This window comes from Grammomys surdaster, unplaced genomic scaffold, assembly GCF_004785775.1.
Source record: "Grammomys surdaster isolate TR1022 unplaced genomic scaffold, NIH_TR_1.0 166, whole genome shotgun sequence".
Taxonomy (NCBI): Eukaryota; Metazoa; Chordata; class Mammalia; order Rodentia; family Muridae; genus Grammomys; species Grammomys surdaster.
The window spans coordinates 14764046-14781812 of record NW_021604614.1 but is presented as its reverse complement, the minus strand read 5'-3'; the positions used below and the strand labels follow the sequence as shown (position 1 = coordinate 14781812).

Below are 17767 nucleotides of genomic sequence, written 5' to 3'. Positions count from 1 at the left end.
AAAAAAAAAAAAAAAAAAGAAGCAAACAAAGAAAAAAACCCAAGTATGTATATGTGGAAGAATGTGAACAAAGGGCCCATGGAGGCGAGAGGTGTGGTATTGGAATGTCTGGACCTAGAGTTATAGGCAGTGGTAAGTCTCTTGATGTCGGTGCTGGGATCTGAACTTGGGTTCTCTATAATAGCAGAACATTCTCTTAACCTTGAGTCATGTCTCCAGCCAAGATCAAGTCTTATCTTGACCAGTGGCAAACAAAAAGAGAACAAGGTACAGTCAGAGACACATCATGTATACAAAGCAGTGCCAAGGCAGACCCACTGGCTGGACACAAACCTGCAGGTGTGGGTGGCATAAGCCAGAGAGAACTAGCAAGGCCCAGGTGAGCTCATTTCAGGTCTCTGTATCCCAGCCCCCATGCCTCACTCATCAGGATTAACACTAGTGCTGTGACTGACAGGGATCCTATTGGGACACAGATAGCTCCTGGGGGGCTCCTGAGACCTCTGAGGACAGGCCCTGAGCAAGCCTCCTTTCCAGAGGTTAGTAACTAAGTAACAAACCTTCCTACTGATGTGGGTGGCACCATCCCCTAGGCTGGAGGACCATATGGAATAAAAGGTGAAGAAAGGAAGGCCTCTGGTATAGCTTCCTGTGTCCGCTTCTGCCTCTGACTGTCACCCTGAGATGAGCTGCTTTCCCCAGGCTCCCTCACTGTGCTGTCCTGACTGACCACAGGCACCACAGACTGAAGTTTTTTTGAGAACAGTGAGAGAACTTATCAGCAGGATGAGAGGACACTTTATAAACACGCAGCTCTCGGCTTCTGATACGATCGCTAGGAAGACATTTTGGCTACAGAATTCCCCTCATGTGGCTTGTTTCTCAAATCTGCGTGACAGATGCCCATCTGACCCGATGAGTCTCTCCGAGCCACAGGTCATATTACTCAATTTTAAGATGGGGTCTCAAGTAGTTGAGGTTGGCCTGAATATTTTATCCTCCTGCCTCTACCTCCTAAGTATGTGGGTAACAGGAGAAGAACTAAGCTCAGCTTACCACTCTTTTCTCATCCCAGCCACACACACACACACACACACACACACACACACACACACCGTGACAGGATGAACAAGCAGCTGCCTCTCTCTAGTGACAGGAAACCAAGAGGATTCCACTCAGCCTCCTTGCCTCTGGCCTCAATGGCTAGGGTCTGCCACAATGACAGGACAGGCTAGCTTACCTTGAGGTCTTCTATCAGAGGGGAAGGGCTCCACCTGTCGGCTGAGACCTGGTGTCTCTGCAGCTCTGGCTCCAGGGGGTACACCTTCTGTTCTATAAACTGCAACAGCTGGTCATACAACTTTCTGACCCGGGGAGGCAGGCCCTCTGGAGAGATGATCAGGCCTCCCTTTGCCTCCTCAGAAGGGGAAGCAGCTGCTATAGTGCTGTGACTCCTCACACCCGTGGGAGTCCTCAGGGACCTCGGCCCAGCCCATGCATGGTAGGATCTCGTCAGTGTTTGGGTGGCTGGCATCTCTTTGAAAACCCGGAACCCTTCTTTGATGGCAAAATCCCAGGCCAGCTCAGCCATGGACTTGGTGAGCTTTCCACTTTGTTCGGCTGTTGCCGAGCTTGCCTGTCCTGTGGAAAATGGAGGGAGAACTGATTACCCATCACCACCCTGATGATGTATGAGTCAGTGACATGGCTGACACTCCCAGGGCAGACACTGCCACTGCCTGAACACAGGTTCATACCAGGGCCAGGGCCCTGAACTCCCAGGCAGCACACTAAGATCTGAATCTGAACTTGGTGGACAGGGAAACTGAGTCTGGACAGGGTGGTATGTCAGTGGCCTGGGAACCAGAAACTGGAGGTTGGATGTCCACTGCTGCTTGGCCTTTGTTTTCCTCAAGAAACTAATTTCAGATGGTGCACACCATTAATCCTAGCATTTAGGAGGCAGTGGCAAGCAGATCTCTGAGTTTGAGGCCAGGCTGGGACAGAGCAAGTTCTAGGAAAGTCAGTACTACACAGAGAAACCCTTTCTAGAAAATCCAATCAACCAAGTAAAACCAAACAGTACAAGAAGAGGCTGATTTAATTAGTGACACTCCAAATCACTACTGCAGTACCAGGAAAGAGTAAGATTCTACATGGTCAGCCCTGGGGAGAAAATGACAGGCCCAGTTTCTTGTCACCATTTTCTCTGGGTAGTAATGCCAATGTCATAAGCATGCTGGCATTTTCCTCTCTCTGTACCCCACCCCTGCCACAGCTTCCTGGAGCTTCCCAGAAACAGATGAGGATGCTCTTGAACTCAGTCCTTGAACCCCCACTTTCCAACTTTGTGTCACCACTGCTGGCTCTACACACACACACTTTCATGATGATGGGAAAATAATTTGAGCCTTACAGCATCTGGCCAAACCATCTCCTCAAAGCCTCTGTGTCCATGAGGCCAAAGCTTACCGGTGAGTGACCGCTTGTAGACTCCCTGTAGGATTGCAGCCACTCGGAAGAAGGAGAAAGCCATGTAGAAGTTCCAGTTGTCTATGGGCGGGATGCCCATGTGAAGACAGTACATCCTGAAGTACTCCTTCATGGTGGGGATGCCCAGTGGAGCCATCCTCAACTGGTCATTTGATCAAAAGCATTTTCAAAGGGGCTAGGAGTAGAGCTCAGTGCCACAGCACTTGCCTAGCATGTGCCAGGCCCTGGGGTGATGCCTGGTTCACGCTCACAGAGACGCCCAGACACGGGTGTACAGACACACATAGACACACCCAGGCATCAGAAGAACGATCTCACTGTAGTATGAAGCAGATAAAGATGACAGGACAGCAAGTTCACTGATTTGCTTGCACGGTGACATGTGGCACCTGACTACAAGTCTGAACACCCTGTGTCCTGGGAATTAGATGACTAGAAAGATGTCCAGTGTCTTACTTTTTTGGGTCATAAGACAGATGATGATGAGAAAAAAAAAAAAACCCAGAGACCACCAGCACCAGCAAAACCCTCAGAAACAAAGTATTCACATAAGAAACAAATTAAATGTCTTATAATTATGTCTAGGTGATTATGTCTAAGTTATCACTGCAAATCAAATCATCAAAGAAATACTTAATGACCATCTGTCCTAACAATACACCTAGACTGGGCGTGGCAGCACAGGCCTGTAATCCCAGCACTCTAAGGCAGAAGTGGGAAGATCATTGGAGTTTAAGGCCAGCCTGGGCCACAAGCAAGGTCCAATATTGTCATAGGACTACAGAGTGAGACCCTGTCTCAAAAACAATAAAGAGCTACAGAGGTGGCCCAGTGACTAAGGGTGCTTGCTGCTCTTACAGAGGACCTGAGGTAGGTTCTCAGCACCTGTGCCAGGCAGCTGCCTATAACCCAGGCTCAGGGAGAGTTTGATGCCTGCCCCTCAAATGTATGGAACCTACCAGTGTACACACCTGTCCACATATGCACACAATTAAAAATAGGTCTTAAAAACAAAACAGCTGGAGCTGGAGAGATGGCTCAGTGGTTAAGAGCACTGACTGCTCTTCCAGAAGTCCTGAGTTCAATTCCCAGCAACCACATGGTGGCTCCCAATCATCTGTAATGGGATCTGATGTCCTCTTCTGGTGTGTGACTGAAGACAGCTATAATGTACTCATATAAATAAAAATGAATAAATCTTTAAAAAAGAAAAAGAAAGGAAGGAAGGAAGGAAGAAAGAAAAAGCAAGTAAGCAGGGTGGGCAAGCCATGGGGAGGGAGCAAGCCAACAAGCAACAGTTCTCCATGGCCTCTGCTTTTGTTCCTGCCCCCAGGTTCCTGCCTTGAACTTCTGCCCTGAGTTCCCTCCAGACTCTGGCTAGAGTCTACATTTCCTCTCAAGCTGCCCTTGGTGATGGTGTTTATCAATGGGTAGGGGTGAGGACAGGACGGCAACAAAGAAGCTTCTTTCCTTGCACTGGAACCCAGGTATGTGGTACACAGCTGGGAGGATGCTGTGTGACCTTTGGGTCCTCCCAGTCTCCTCCCCCTCCCCCAATGTCCTCTTTCAGTGCTGAGAATAGACCAAGGGCCTTGTGGGTACTAGACAAGCCTATGCCACTGAGCTACATTCCAGCCCAAATACTGTACTTCCTGGGCCTAGTTGGCCAGCCTGTACCAAAGCTAGCCACTGTCACTTTTTATATGGCCTGTGAGTCAGAATGGCTTTACCTTCTGAGGAAGTTGAAAACTAACCCAACAAAACAGTATCTTGTGACACATGAAATCCCATTGGCCCCTGGGAGACTGCATCCTAGGCCTTCATTTACCGCCATCCCGGGCTGCTCTGACACTGTAGGGGCAACATTCGGGCGCTTTCAGCACAGACTTTATGGCTGTCAGTGCCTAAGATCCTGACCCTTTGCCTCTTCTTGGAAATGCTAGCCCATCCTTGACTTAAGCTGTGAGCTCACAGGGAAGTCATATCATCTATGACAAAAACTCCAGAAGGTAACACAGGCTTGAGGCTGGCTGTGGGGAGTGATAGGGTCTGCTGGGACAGCTTCAGGTTTGCCATGGTTGGGGACTTTGTTTTTATCCTTTTTCTCTGGCTATTACTTGTTTAGTCACTATTAAGGGAGGGAAGATTTACTTAGACTCAGTTTCGAAGGCTTTGGTTCCCTGTACAGCAGAACCTAACACACCATGATACTCAGGCAGAAGGTAAAGTTCCTTGTGTTACTATTTATTTATGAACAACCTTTCTTCTAGCTCAGGCTATCCTTGAACTTGCTGGTTAGCTGAGGATGACCCTGAATACCTGATCCTCCTGCTTCAACCTATCAAATGCCACTCCTGGCTTATGAGGTGCTAGAGACTGAACCCAGGGCTCTGTGCATGCTACTGATTGATCTACCGTATTCTCCGTAGGTCATTTCCTTTAACTCTCCCTCAGATTCTCAGGAAGGAGGGTCCATTCTTAGACCTGATTTGCTGACAAGCAGCCGTGACTCAGAGCAGCTGAATAATTGGGCTCACACACTGCACTAAGTGGGAAGTAGAATCTGACCCTAGGGCCTGTCTGTCTCTACTTTCCCACTCCCCTCAGTCCCTAAAAGATACACAGAGTGGGGAGCTTACCCGAAGCCACTGTCCCTGAAGAAGGCATAAGAACTCCACCCATGTCAAAAATGACTGCTCTGTAGCTTCGGCCTTTAGAATGTGTCCAGCGGAGGACTTCCTGATGCCTTTCCAGGGGATGTTTCAGGGTAGTGGTCCTCCATGCCCAGTAGAGAGAGGAAGGCTGGAAAAGCTTCCTTACACACATGGTGAGATGGAGGCTGTGTGGGAAGAAGGTTCAGAGAGGCTTGAGACACAGCTTCTGTCCAGGGTTAGGGTTAAGTTAGGGTTAGGGTCAGCGTCAGGGTTAGGGTTAGGGTATCCCTGAGCTTGGTGCCACACACAGCTCTCAGCTGATGCCCCAGGAATGCTCAAGGCCCACCCACAGCTGGCATCAATGACTGTTCACCCAGGGGCCTTTGCCCCTCCACTGTTATAACCATGGAAAAGGGGTTTGAGCCCTGAATTTCCTCAATCCCAAATCAGCTGCCTGAGCCCTGCCTGTGCTTCCTCCTGAGAACTCCATCTCCTGCCGCCTTCTCTCAGTGCAGACTTCTCTTCAGACACCCTGAGGTTTTCCTCCTCTTCTCTCTACCTTCTTCCCTCATCATCCCGAGGAATCCTTTAAAGCGGCAGATGTGACCACATCCTAAATCCATATTATACTATGTTTTTTTTTAAACATATTTTATTCATGTAGCCTCAGCTGTCTTAGAATTGCTCTATAGACAAGGCTGGCCTTGAACTCAGAGACCACCCTGCCTCTACCTCCCAAGGGCTAGGATTAAAGTCCTCCACCAGCTCGATTAATCCCATTTCAAACCTTCATTGGAAACAGCATGTAGTAGTCCAACTACAGTAGATACTAAGGCAAGATTGCTAAGTTCTGGGCTAGCCTGGGCAACTTAAAGAACCTGTGTGTTAATAACTTTTCTCATTGCTGTGACCTGCTCCCTGACGGCACAGCACAAGGGAAGGATTTGTTTCTGGGCACAGTTTCAGAAAGCTTAATTCCTAGCTGTGCACGCAGCTCCATGCACTTGGCCAGAACATCACAACAGAAAAGATGTTTGTACTTCATGGCCAAGCAGGAAGCAGAGAGAGGAAACATAGGATATGGCCAGGGCAAGACACCAGGACACACACCAGTGACTTGCTTCCTCTAGCTGGGCCCAATCTCCCAGGATTCACCAGCTCCCAACAAAGATATCTCATTACAAATCTGTCATGGGATCACTCCACTGACTGGGTCCAAAGCCCTTAGGGAAACTGTCTCTGGACCACATCACTAGAATGTAAAGAGGCCTGGTTTCCTGACTTTGGAGGCCCTTTTACTCAAGTATGAGAAATTAGGCTTTTATTGGGGCTTGCAGGTCCACACCTATAACCTCAGCACTGGGGAGACAGAGGCAGGGGAATCTCTGTGTCTCCAGAGCAGCCAGGGCTACATAAGGAGACCCTATCTCACACACACAAACAAACCCTAAATAGACACAAAAACTCACAAGCAAACAAAACCAAGACCTAAACAAAGGAATCTTTCTTCTCTTTTTCTCTTTTATTGAGATGGGTCTTGCTCTGCTGTCCAAGCTGGTCTCAAGTGTTTGGGTCCAGGCAATCCTCCTGCCGTAGTCTCCCTAGTTAGCTGGTATGGCAGGTACAAATGGACTGCTATACCCAGCTAACAAAAGATTAAATGGTAAATCTTGAAAATGGCACGATATACTTAGACATCAAAATTTGGCTGAATTTGGTAGATAAAAACATAACAAGGGCTGGAGAGATGGCTCAGAGGTTAAGAGCACTGACTGTTCTTCCAGAGGTCCTGAGTTCAACTCCTAGCAACCGCATGGTGGCTCACAACCATCTGTAATGGGATCTGATGCCCTCTTCTGGTGTGTCTGAAGAGAGCAATGGTGAATACATAAAATAAATAAAAAATGAAAAAACAGGAATAAAAAAAAAAAATGAGGCCGGGCTGTGGTGGCGCACGCCTTTAATCCCAGCACTTGGGAGGCAGAGGCAGGCGGATTTCTGAGTTCGAGGCCAGCCTGGTCTACAGAGTGAGTTCCAGGACAGCCAGGGCTATACAGAGAAACCCTGTCTCAAAAAACCAAAAATAAAATAAAAAAATGATTAAGCTTTAAAAAAACAAACAAAACAAGAAAACCTCACAAATCCCTCAAACTTCAAGGCTGATAACCTCTTTCAATTTTACTTCTTTCTATGGGAGGCCAAAGTCTATGAGAGACAACAAACTGACGTGGAGCCAGAGATTACAGGCTTATGCTAGCACTTGTGGGTTGTGTATGCCTGGAGAGTCAGACACTGGCCTTTGTGCACACTTGGCAAGCCCTCTGTCTCCCTTCTCTCCAGGCCTTGGCACCTGCCGTGCCGGCAGACCAGAGCCTGCTTCATCTGGCTGGTGAATGTCCACTCAGTTTTACACCTCAGCCTGGCCTTCTTCTCCATACATTTTATTTCTTCCCACAAGTTGAGTGTGGCACTTTTGTGATGGACTTCCACCCCAATGTCCCTTTTCCATCTCTGTAGTGGAGTCTTTAACCTCCACACATTAACTGCTCTCCTATCTGCCCCTATAGTCAGCTCCTTAGGGCAAGGACTGAGTTGTCTTAGACAGCCATCCCCTGGGGCTTGGTGCTAGAGTCAGACAGCTCCTCAGGCTAAAGAACCTGAAGGAAGAGTAAAGCAGATAGATGAGAAAATAGCACAGAGTGGTGACTAACCATGACTGTATCCCTAGCACAAGAGAGGCAGAGGTGGGGCAGCTTTGAATGCCAGGTTAGCCCAAGCTAGCCAGCAAGAAAAGGGAGAGAGAGATGTAGGGAGGGATGAGCTAGGGACACACTTGAATGGCTGACAGCCATGAAGAGCTGTGACAGCTTGTCCATTCCTGGTTAACAATGCTAGTTTCCTGGAACTGGCATCTTCTATGCCACAGAGCTTGTCAATCAGAATGAGGTTAGACTAATGCCTCGATCACATTCCATCAACGTCCACAGGTGTACAGTTTTATATTACAGAGATGGTGTAGAAAAGACCTCAGTGGTCTGGACTGACTGGTTCCCAAATCTGAATCTTCTAACCACTGAGAGTGAGGTCCTGGGTACATTACCTTCTGAGCCTCAGGTTCCTCCTCTGTAAAATAGGGACAATTACAGTACCTATTGCAAGGGGGATGAGGGTAACCATTGCCTAAGGTAAAGAATGTCAAGCTATCAAATTAGTGTGTGATACACCATTTAAGGTTATCTAACGCTTGAGTTGGTTGTGTGCCTCAGCAGATGGCATGTGCTTAGCATGCTGAAGGCCCTAGGTCAACCTCAGCGCCATAAACTAATGTCTGACACACGGTCAGATGGTCTATACTGTGTGGGTGGCTTTCATGTAAGCCCATTATTCTCCACGGGGGTGGGCATGACTTGGGCCACAGACGGGGAGATTTGGTGATATCTGGGCATATTTTTTGGTGGTCACTTCCAGCTGACAATACTACTGATGTCTATAGTTCACAGACACATATGCATGCACCCCGAAAGAGTTATCAGGACGTGAAATGTGAGCAGAAGCTGGGAACCCTGGCATTAAAAGGGTACGAGATGGGGCTGGAGAGCTGGCTCAGTGGTTAAGAGCACTGACTGCTCTACAGAGAACCTGAGTTCAATTCCCAGCAACTATACGGTGGCTCACAACCATCTGTAATGGGATCTGATGCCCTCTTCTGGTGTGTGTCTGAAGAGAGGTACAGTGTACTCACATACATGAAATAAACCTTTTTTTTAAAAAAAAGTAAAAAATATTAAAATTTTAAAAAGGATATGAGACATATTACATAGGAAATAGCACAAGCGTCTCTATGTATCGTGGGTTCCCGTTACAGTACAATTTGTATACACATCCTCTCCTGAACCTCTTACACTATTGGATCTTGTCATGTCACGTTTTTTCTTCATATTTGCACTGATTTTACCTGGCTTTTCTCTCTCTTGTGTGTGTGTACTAAACACTGAACGCAGAGCCTATATCCCAAGCATTCTACCACTGAAGTACGTTCCTCAGTGTGTGTGCACACCATGGCACCTGCAAAGAGGACAATTCTTGAGTTAGTTCTATCCTGCCACCTTGTGAGGCACAAAGTCTTCAGCAGAAGCCTGTAACCCTAGCACTGGAAGAGGCAGGAGGGTCAGAAGTTCAAGGACACCTGTTTCCAATATACAGAGAACACAGCTTTTCTTTTCTCCAATATATAGAGTTCAAGCTCTCTTGGACTACACCAAACCTTGTCTCAAAACAACTCAAAACAGCTAAACAATGGCCAGATGGTGGTGGGGCAGGCCTGTATCCCACAACTCTGGAGGCAGAGGCAGACAAATCTGAGTTCGAGGCCAGCCCGGTCTACAGCTTTCCAGGACAGTCAGGTATACGTGGAAAAACTCTGACTCGGAAAACAAACAAACAAACAAACAAACAAACAAAAAACAACAAAAAAAAACCCGCCAAACCAAACACAACCAAACAATTAAACCAAACTTAACCATGACTTTCCAGCGTATCCCTGTCTCTCTACACAGCGTTTCATTTCACACAACCCTGTGGTTAAGCAACAAGTAGCTCAGGATCGCACGAGTACCGAAGGTTGTCCTGTCTGGGGCTGTTTTCTGTGTCTGCAAAATCATCATCCGAGGCAGCCCCGCAGTGTTCGGCTGTCAGTGCAATATCTGTGAAGCCGTGGCGCTCCTAACCAGCCCATCGCCATACCTGCATAAAGTTACAACCCCGAGGTCGAAAACCCAGGAACCCTCAGAGTCTCTGCGAACCCTCAGAGTCTCGGTGAACCCTGCGGGGAAACTAGGCGTGACAAACGGAGGGAGAGGTCAAACGTCAAAAATAAGCCAGAACGCTCTGCACGGACTGCGCACGCTCCTCGGACACTGTCCCGTCCAGACGGTCAGCCAAGGTGCAGCAGAGGCTGCCGAAAGCGCATGCGCGGCCGCGGGCTCGCCCCTTCCCGCCGGCGCGTGCGCGTGCGCGACCCTGCGGGTCAGAGACGGCGGCCGAGAGGCGGAAGTGTAGGTTGTTGTGGCTCGGCCGGCTGCGCGAGAGGGGCTGCCGCTGCTGAGGCGGCGGCCGCGGCTCTGAGGCGGTGGCGGCGCTGCCGACCGCGGGCCGCTCGGCCTCTGGGCTCGGCCCGCAGTCTTCCCTCAGCCCGCTAAGGTTTGCGGGAAAAGGAAACTCATGACACAGGCTTCCTTGTTCAGGAATACAGGGTGGACAGCCGTGGTAGGTGTTCGGTAATATACGTTTATGTGTGTGAGCATGTGTGTGTGGTCAGGGAGGACAGCATGCAGGAATCGGCTCTCTACTTCATTTAGGTTACAGGGATTGGGTTCACACTGCTAGGCTTGGGACAAGTGACTTTTCCCTCTGAGCCATCTCACTGATCCCCGTATACAACTTTTACAAATTACATGTCATTTATTTATTTTGTATGAGCATGTATGTTTGGTCACGTGTGGAGATCAGAAGACAACTTTCAGGAGTTGGTTTTCTTGTTCAACCACGTGAGTGTCGGACTGTGAGGCTCAGTAGCTGGCGCCTTCACTTGCTGAACCATCCCACATGATCTTTTTTTTACGGCAGTGGTTTACTATGTAGTTCTGGCTGGATTGGAATTAACCACATCTACCAGGCTGGCCTCAAAGGCACAGAGATCTGCTCGACTCTGCCTCCAAAGCATTTGGCTTAAAGATACATACTACCACATCTCCATATATAATATTTAAAGACTTTCTTTTATTTCCGACAAGGTCTCATCTGTAGTTTATGATACCCTGGATTTTCCTATTTATCCCAGGCTAGCCTTGAACTCCCAAGACATATTCTTGACCTCAGTCTCTTGACTTGGGATTATAGGCATGAATGTAAATGTCAAATTTGGGCTTATTACGTTCTTAGACATTTTCCAGCTTAGTTCTGTGCCTTTTCCTTCATGGTGCTTGTTAATCACAGTTGTAAAGTACTTCTGTTCCTAGTGACTTATAAACAATGACTGTCCCCTCACTCACTTCTGTGTCCCAGTCTTAGCTATGAAATGTGGCCTTTTCCCTCTTGGTTATTAATGTCTAGTAGTGTAACTAATCACTAACCTCTCTGCAGCCAGTTCCCTCACCTTTGAAACAAAGAATACGTAATGTTCATGCTTCCAGAGGACACTCACCAAGTGTCTGGCTAGCAGGCAGGACTGTGAGGCAAAAGTTACTGTCACAGGCCCTGTGATGGTATCACTATTTGTACTACCTGGAACTACCAAGTCTAACCATTTAGAGAGCCAGTGGCCGGGCTCTGAAGCACCTCAGAAGACCTCCTCTCAGTCAAGGGTGAGGTATATTTTCGACCTTAATGTCAACTTCTGAATCTGGGTCTACAGGAGAGTTGAACACCTTGGCTTTTGTGTTTTTACTTTTTTTAGGATTTACTTTATGGGGCATGACAACACTTCCTTAACCCAGTACTCAGCAAGCAAAGGCAGAGGAATCTCCATTGGGTCTGAGGCTAGCCCTATCTATTTAGTGAGGGCCAGGACAGCTGGGGCTCTCAAAAACAAAACAAACATGTTTTTATTTTACATGTATATGTGTTTTGCTTGCATGCATGTCTGTGTACCATTTGTGTGCAGTGTCCATGGAGGCCAGAAGAGGGGTCGACATTCGTCTGGAACATGGATTGCAAATAGTTGTGAGCCATGCGTTGTTGAACCAAACCTGGGTCCTCAGAAAGAGCAGCCAGTGCTATTCACTACCAAGCCATCTTTCCAGCTCTAAAAACCATTTTTAATATTCCTAATGGTAGGATACTTTGTAAAGTCAAACTGACAACTGTGTGCTCTTGTCTTTTGTTTAGTTTTGTTCTTTTAAGACAGGGTTTTTCCGTGTAACAGTCCTGGCTGTCCTGGAATTTACTATGTAGATCAGGCTGGCCCCAAAGTCACAGAGATCCTCCTGCATCTGCCTCCCAAATCAAGTGCTAAGATTAAAGGCACGCACCACCACCGATAGAAGACACAGAGAAGTCTTGTCTTGAAAAACCAAAAGATAAGTAAGTAAAAATAGAAGAAACAGGGCTGGAGAGATGGCTCAGTGGTTAAGAGCACCGACTGCACTTCCAGAGGTCCTGAGTTCAAATCCCAGCAACCACATGGTGGCTCACAACCATCTGTAATGGGATCTGATGCCCTCTTCTGGTGTGTCTGATCACAGCAACTGTGTACTCACATTCATAAAATAAATAAATCTTAAAAAAAAAAAAAAAAAAAATAGAAGAAACTGTTGAAGCTTAGAGTTGACAAGATGACTGACTCACTTCTATCAAGCCCAGTGCTTGAGGTAGATTCCTCAGGAGTCACACGGTGCAGGGAGACCGCACCAGTTCCACAGAACTTTGACCTCCACACAAATTAGTTTCATTGAAAATGCAGGTGAGTGGCCACACCTATAATTCTATAATGTGGCCTGAAGATTGGAAGGTTAGGAGTTTAAGTCAACCTGGGCTACAGAGTGATCCCACTCCACAAAAAAGGAGGGCATATCCAAGTGTGTGGCCATCCAAGCCTTCAATCCAGAGGAGCTGGATTCTGGAAGGTGCTTCAGTCATTTTCATAGATGGTGTGGAGTGTCTGCCGCATGTACTCATTGTGTGCTACAACAGTTAGGGTCTGAATGTTTTCCCTGGACTCTGGTACATGTCCTAGTCAGAACTGGATCTCAGCGTTAGTTTGTGTCCTGTGAAGTGTGTACTACAGCCTCCACACAGGCAGACGGGAACAGGAAGCCACTGTCTACCTGTGCAGCTGCTCTGTCTGTGCCAGCAGCCATTTCTAACTCTACTTCCCAGTTTCATTCTGTCTCTTCCTCTCCTCTTCCCTCTCTCCCCATCTTCCTCCCTCTCTCCCCATCTTCCTCCCTGTCTTCTTGCCTCTCTCTCCCTCTCCCTCTCCCTCTTCCTTCCTCCTTGCTAAGTACAGTTCTACCTCTAAACTCTCATTCCCTGTCTATCTGTTATTTTGATGGAAACAAGGTCTCAGGTCCAGAGATGTAGTTCTGTTGGTGAATTCTCACCTAGCATAGAAGCGAGGCTAGCCCCAACCAGGACACCCTGGGTGGAATTCCTCACACTGCCTAAACCAGACATAGTGCATCCCAGTTCTAGGGAATTGGAGTCTGGAGGACCCGGAATTCAAGGTCATCCTTGGCTACATAGAAAGCTTGAGGCTAGCCTAGTCTACATAAGACCCATCTCAGAAGCAAACAAGGGGAGCAGAGAGGTGCTCAGCGGTTAGAGCATTTCCTGCTCTTGCAGAGTCCCAGGTTTGGTTCCCAGCACTCAGGATGAACAGCTCACAGCTGGTTGTTACTTCACGACCAGGAATCTAATGCTCTCCTCTGGCTTCTGCAGGTGCTGTTCACATAGTGTATAGAGTATACTCAAGTACACACTTGTGGACATACATTATAAATCAAATCTTTAAAGTCGGAAGCACGCCCTCACCTCCTAAGCCCAGCTGATCTGTGTGACCAAAAGCCTTGAGCTTACGGTGTCCTTCCTGTCTCCCCTGAGTGCTCCCCACACACGCCCCTCTGCACCTGCCATTGTCTTCAGGACTGAGGAAGGGCAGGTAGACTGGAGCTTCCTTCTTGCCTTCTGCCTGCTTCTGCCTTTTCCTTGCTCTTCATGACCTAGCCAAGAAAGGAATGATGGCCGCTACACCCTCAAGTTGCCCACTTGGTGACAGTTCAGTCATTTACAACTGTACCCCACTTTCTGACACATTGACCCGTGGAACATAATATATTAATGCCCATTGGATATTAGTTCACCTGATTGTGGTCGGAAAGGGTTACCGCAGTTGGTCATGCTGGCACACACCTGTAATGCTAACACTTGGGAGGAGGAGGCAGGAAGATCCGGAGATAAAGGCAGCTCAGTAGTGAAGTGCACTGGCTGCTCTTGCAGAAGGCCCAGGTTAGGCCCCCAGGACCGACATTGGACTATTCACCAACACTTAGAACTCCAGCTCCAGGGTTCTAACTCCCTCTTCTGGCCTTGATAGGTACACACATACAAATGACAATTAGCCTTTTAAAAAGATTGGCTCAGAACAGGGTATAGTTGCAAATGCATTTAATTCCAGTCCATGGGAAATAGAGGAAGGCAGATTTGAGTTGTAGGCCATCATGGTCTACATAGCAAGTTCCAAGTCAGTCAAGGGTATATAGTGAAACTTGTCTTAAAAAAGCCTGTACACAAATCTCCTTCCTCCATGCCTAAAACATGCTGTAACTCAGTCTCTGCAGAAACATCTTCCGGAAGAGACCCCAGAAGGCTCAGGTCACAGTAACTGTCCCAGACTGAGGTGCTGGACGGGATGTAAGAACCACAAATACCAGGTATTTCCAAACACAGCATCTACACTCTGGGCGCTGCTGACTCCTGGAACCTGGAGTGATTCTTGAGTTCCATCTTAGCCACTGTCAGCTGATGTACTTCATCAGGGCCGTCAGCAAAGCGCAGGGCTCGGGCCCAGCCAAAGAACTGAGCCAGGGGGTAGTCACTGCTGAGGCCTGCTGCTCCAAAGGCCTAGTAGACACAAAACAGAAGAAAGCCTGAGTTCTAAAAGTGACAGCCTGCTCAAAACAGCTGGCGACTGCTGTCTCAACAGAAGTCCCCTGTACCACTGTGTGTTCCAGACTTCACATAGGGCCATATTGTCATCCTCTGGATGCCTGGCTTACCAAGCCCATTCTACCAGGTTTGCTTCTGCTACTGAGAAAGTTCTGTGTGGGACCAGGTGTCAGGGTGTGCACACTGCGGAGTCAGGGCACTGGGTCTGAGCAGCAACAGGGCTCCCTTAGGCCTGAGGCCCGCTACTTGTAAGCAGAATACACTGAGCAAGGCACATACTGTCCTACTGTCCTGGAGGGCAGGGGCAGGGGTGGGGGTGTGGGACCTGCACAGGCTCAGTTTGGAGAGGAAGGCAGCAGGCACAGCCGGAGGCCAGTCCAGGGCAGCTTACCTGAATAGCGCGGTCAATTACTCGATAGGCCATGGAAGGGGCTGCCATCTTAATCATGGCGATCTCTAAAGCTGCAGCCTGCAGAAGAAGGCAGAGTCAGAAAAACAGGATGAGGAGCGAGGAGAAAAGACACACTGACTGTCAGGGTGGATGCTGGATACACTGCTGCAGGCAACAGTGGACCAAAGCTAGACCTGGGCATCATCGCATCCTCAAGCCACCAGCAACGAGGGCATCAAAGAACCAGGACAGAATCCCCGGCTCCACTACCTGGTAGGGCAGCTCTTGCCTGGCTCTAGGGCCCCTGCATAGGATGCTGGGTAACACAGCAGTCCACATGCATCATGGCCACCCAGTATAGGAAATGGGTAATGTTACTATGGGAACAAGCTCCTCTGTAGGCTAATGCTGGATTTGGACCAGGTTTAGGGGGTCCCTTCTCCCAGCTCTACTCCTCCATCTGCCTCCTGCACCAGGTCTTGTTCAAGACCTGGAAGTACAGGGCTGACCATGTGGTGGAAGTTCACCTCTCTCCCCGAGCCTTGTCTGGCTTGCAATAGATGACCCTCTAGAGTGCAAGCAGAACATTAGCGGTCATCAGTGTCCAGGACCTGAGCCTTCCCACAGTTGCCAAACAGTGAGAGACAGGAAGATGCCAGTGTCACCTCTGGATGACGCCTGTCACCTCTGAAGCCTCCCACCTTATTTCCAGCCACATCCATGAGGTGGGCAGCTTTCAGCACCAGCAGCCGAGCCTGCTCGATGTCCACACGTGACTGGGCAATGTCTGCCAGGATGGTGCTGTGCTCCACAAGGGGCTTCCCAAAGGCTGTGCTGGACATCACCTACAGACACCAGAGAGACAAGGCTGAGGAGCTGGGACAAGAGAGCAGATGTGGGAGCAGCCTGCCTGACAGCTAATTGGCAGTGAGGGTCTGAGTGAGGCAGTGCACTGCTCATTACAGATGCCACGCCTATAGAGAACAACCTCTCAAGGCTGATGGCTGATCACAGCTACAGTGACCTTGGAGAGCTTGGAATGCTACAGGTCAACACCCAGGAATCTTGGGCTATCACAGCACCTCAATAGTCATTTATTGCCCTCTGCTGTGTGTGACAACAACCTTGTGACCAAGGTTAATCTTTCTGGAATGTGAAGATCCCTACCTTCTACCAACCCAAGAGCTAAGAAAGTCATCAGGTAGTGCCAGAGACACACAGCAGAGATGTTTCCACTTGGGCTGTGCCTTGCCTGCCTGAAGCACCATCAGTGCAGCTGCAAGTGTTCTGTGACTTCCTCCTTTGTTACTATAGAGACTTCATGAAGCTGGCCTGGCAGCACACAGGCTTAATTCCAAAGGCAGAGGCAGGGGGATCTCTATGAGGTCTATGCTCTGTGTGTCTGTGTGTGTGTGTGTGTGTGTGTGTGTCTGTGTGATTCATCCTTAGATCATGTCTTCCAAGAAAACAGAGCCAGGCAGTTGTGGCACTTCCCTTTCATCTTAGCACGTGAGAGGCAGAGGCAGGCAGATCTTTGTGAGTTCAAGGCAAGGCTGGTTTACAAAACAGGTTAGTTCCAGGACAGCCAGAGCTACAGCGAGAAACCATGTCTCAAAAAACAAAGCAAAACAAACAACAAAACCCAAAAAACACAAAAGAACAAGAAACTTTGTAAAACTTAGCACATTGCAGAGTGGAATCTGAGGTAATGTCAATCTACATTCCTGAACAGTGCTTACTCACACTTGGCTCTGAAATAAGCTTCCTTTGAGCTGAGAGCCACATTGTTTTGTTTTGTTTTTTCTAAGCCAGGGTTTCTCTGTGTAGCCCTGGATGCCCTGGTCCTGTAGACAAGGCTGGTCTCAAACTCCAGAGACATCTGCCTGCCTCTGCCTTCCTAGTGCTGGCATTAAAGACATGCACCACCACTGCCCGGCCTAGAACCTCTAAGTCCCCTTTAGTGAAGCTCTGGGCTTAAAGCTAGCAAGAGAGCCCCAGCCAGCTGCTCCCAGGAAGGGGAAGGAAGGTCTGAGGGTATTCCACCAAGGGACAAGTCGCCACCTGCTGGTGGTGGCCAGCCTCACAGCCTGGAGCTCCAGCTTAGAAAGGGCAATGTGATTCAAAAGAACTCTTCCTCAGGTGTTTACCTATCCTGGGAAATTCATGTTTACAGAAACAATGTGTCTTGTGGCATGACTGTCAATTTTCATCCAAAAGAGATTTAAAAATACCTAGTATCCCACCACCTACCTGCTGATAGTGACAGGAGGTAGCTGTCCAGGGCTTGGTGTCTCAGCAGAGTGAACTGTTTGGAAGGCTGGTTGAGGCTAAAAGCTTGAGACCAATCTGGGCAGCACAGTGAACCCATCTCAAAAACGTGACTGTTATGTGTCCTTCCACACTTCCTGCATGCATTTAAATGTGCATATAGACACAGTTTTAAAGTCTTCCTATATATTTTGAGTGTGAGAGTCAGAGGACAACTTGGGGTAGTTAGATCTCTCCTTCTGCCATGTAGGTCCCAGGAATCCAACTGACTCCATCGGCCTTGGCAGCAGATACCTTC

At 48.5% G+C, this 17767-nt stretch overlaps 2 protein-coding genes across 2 annotated transcripts in view; both read right to left on the bottom strand.

Moving 5' to 3' along the window:
- The window catches only part of LOC114620011 (acyl-CoA dehydrogenase family member 10-like), a 22381-nt gene extending 12333 nt beyond the window's left edge, over positions 1-10048 (bottom strand). The window contains exons 1-3 of the mRNA XM_028765967.1: positions 9891-10048; positions 5133-5332; positions 1241-1641 (exon numbers count right to left, since the gene is read on the bottom strand). Of these exons, the coding sequence (XP_028621800.1) occupies positions 1241-1641; positions 5133-5319 (588 nt within the window). The 5' untranslated portion in view covers positions 5320-5332; positions 9891-10048. The remainder of the gene's footprint in view (positions 1-1240; positions 1642-5132; positions 5333-9890) is intronic.
- Positions 10049-14292: 4244 nt separating this feature from the next.
- Acad10 (acyl-CoA dehydrogenase family member 10) overlaps positions 14293-17767 on the bottom strand; it is a 39269-nt gene continuing 35794 nt past the window's right edge. Inside the window, exons 19-21 of the mRNA XM_028765894.1 lie at positions 15903-16046; positions 15202-15279; positions 14293-14765 (exon numbers count right to left, since the gene is read on the bottom strand). Coding sequence (XP_028621727.1) covers positions 14595-14765; positions 15202-15279; positions 15903-16046 — 393 coding nt within the window. The 3' untranslated portion in view covers positions 14293-14594. The remainder of the gene's footprint in view (positions 14766-15201; positions 15280-15902; positions 16047-17767) is intronic.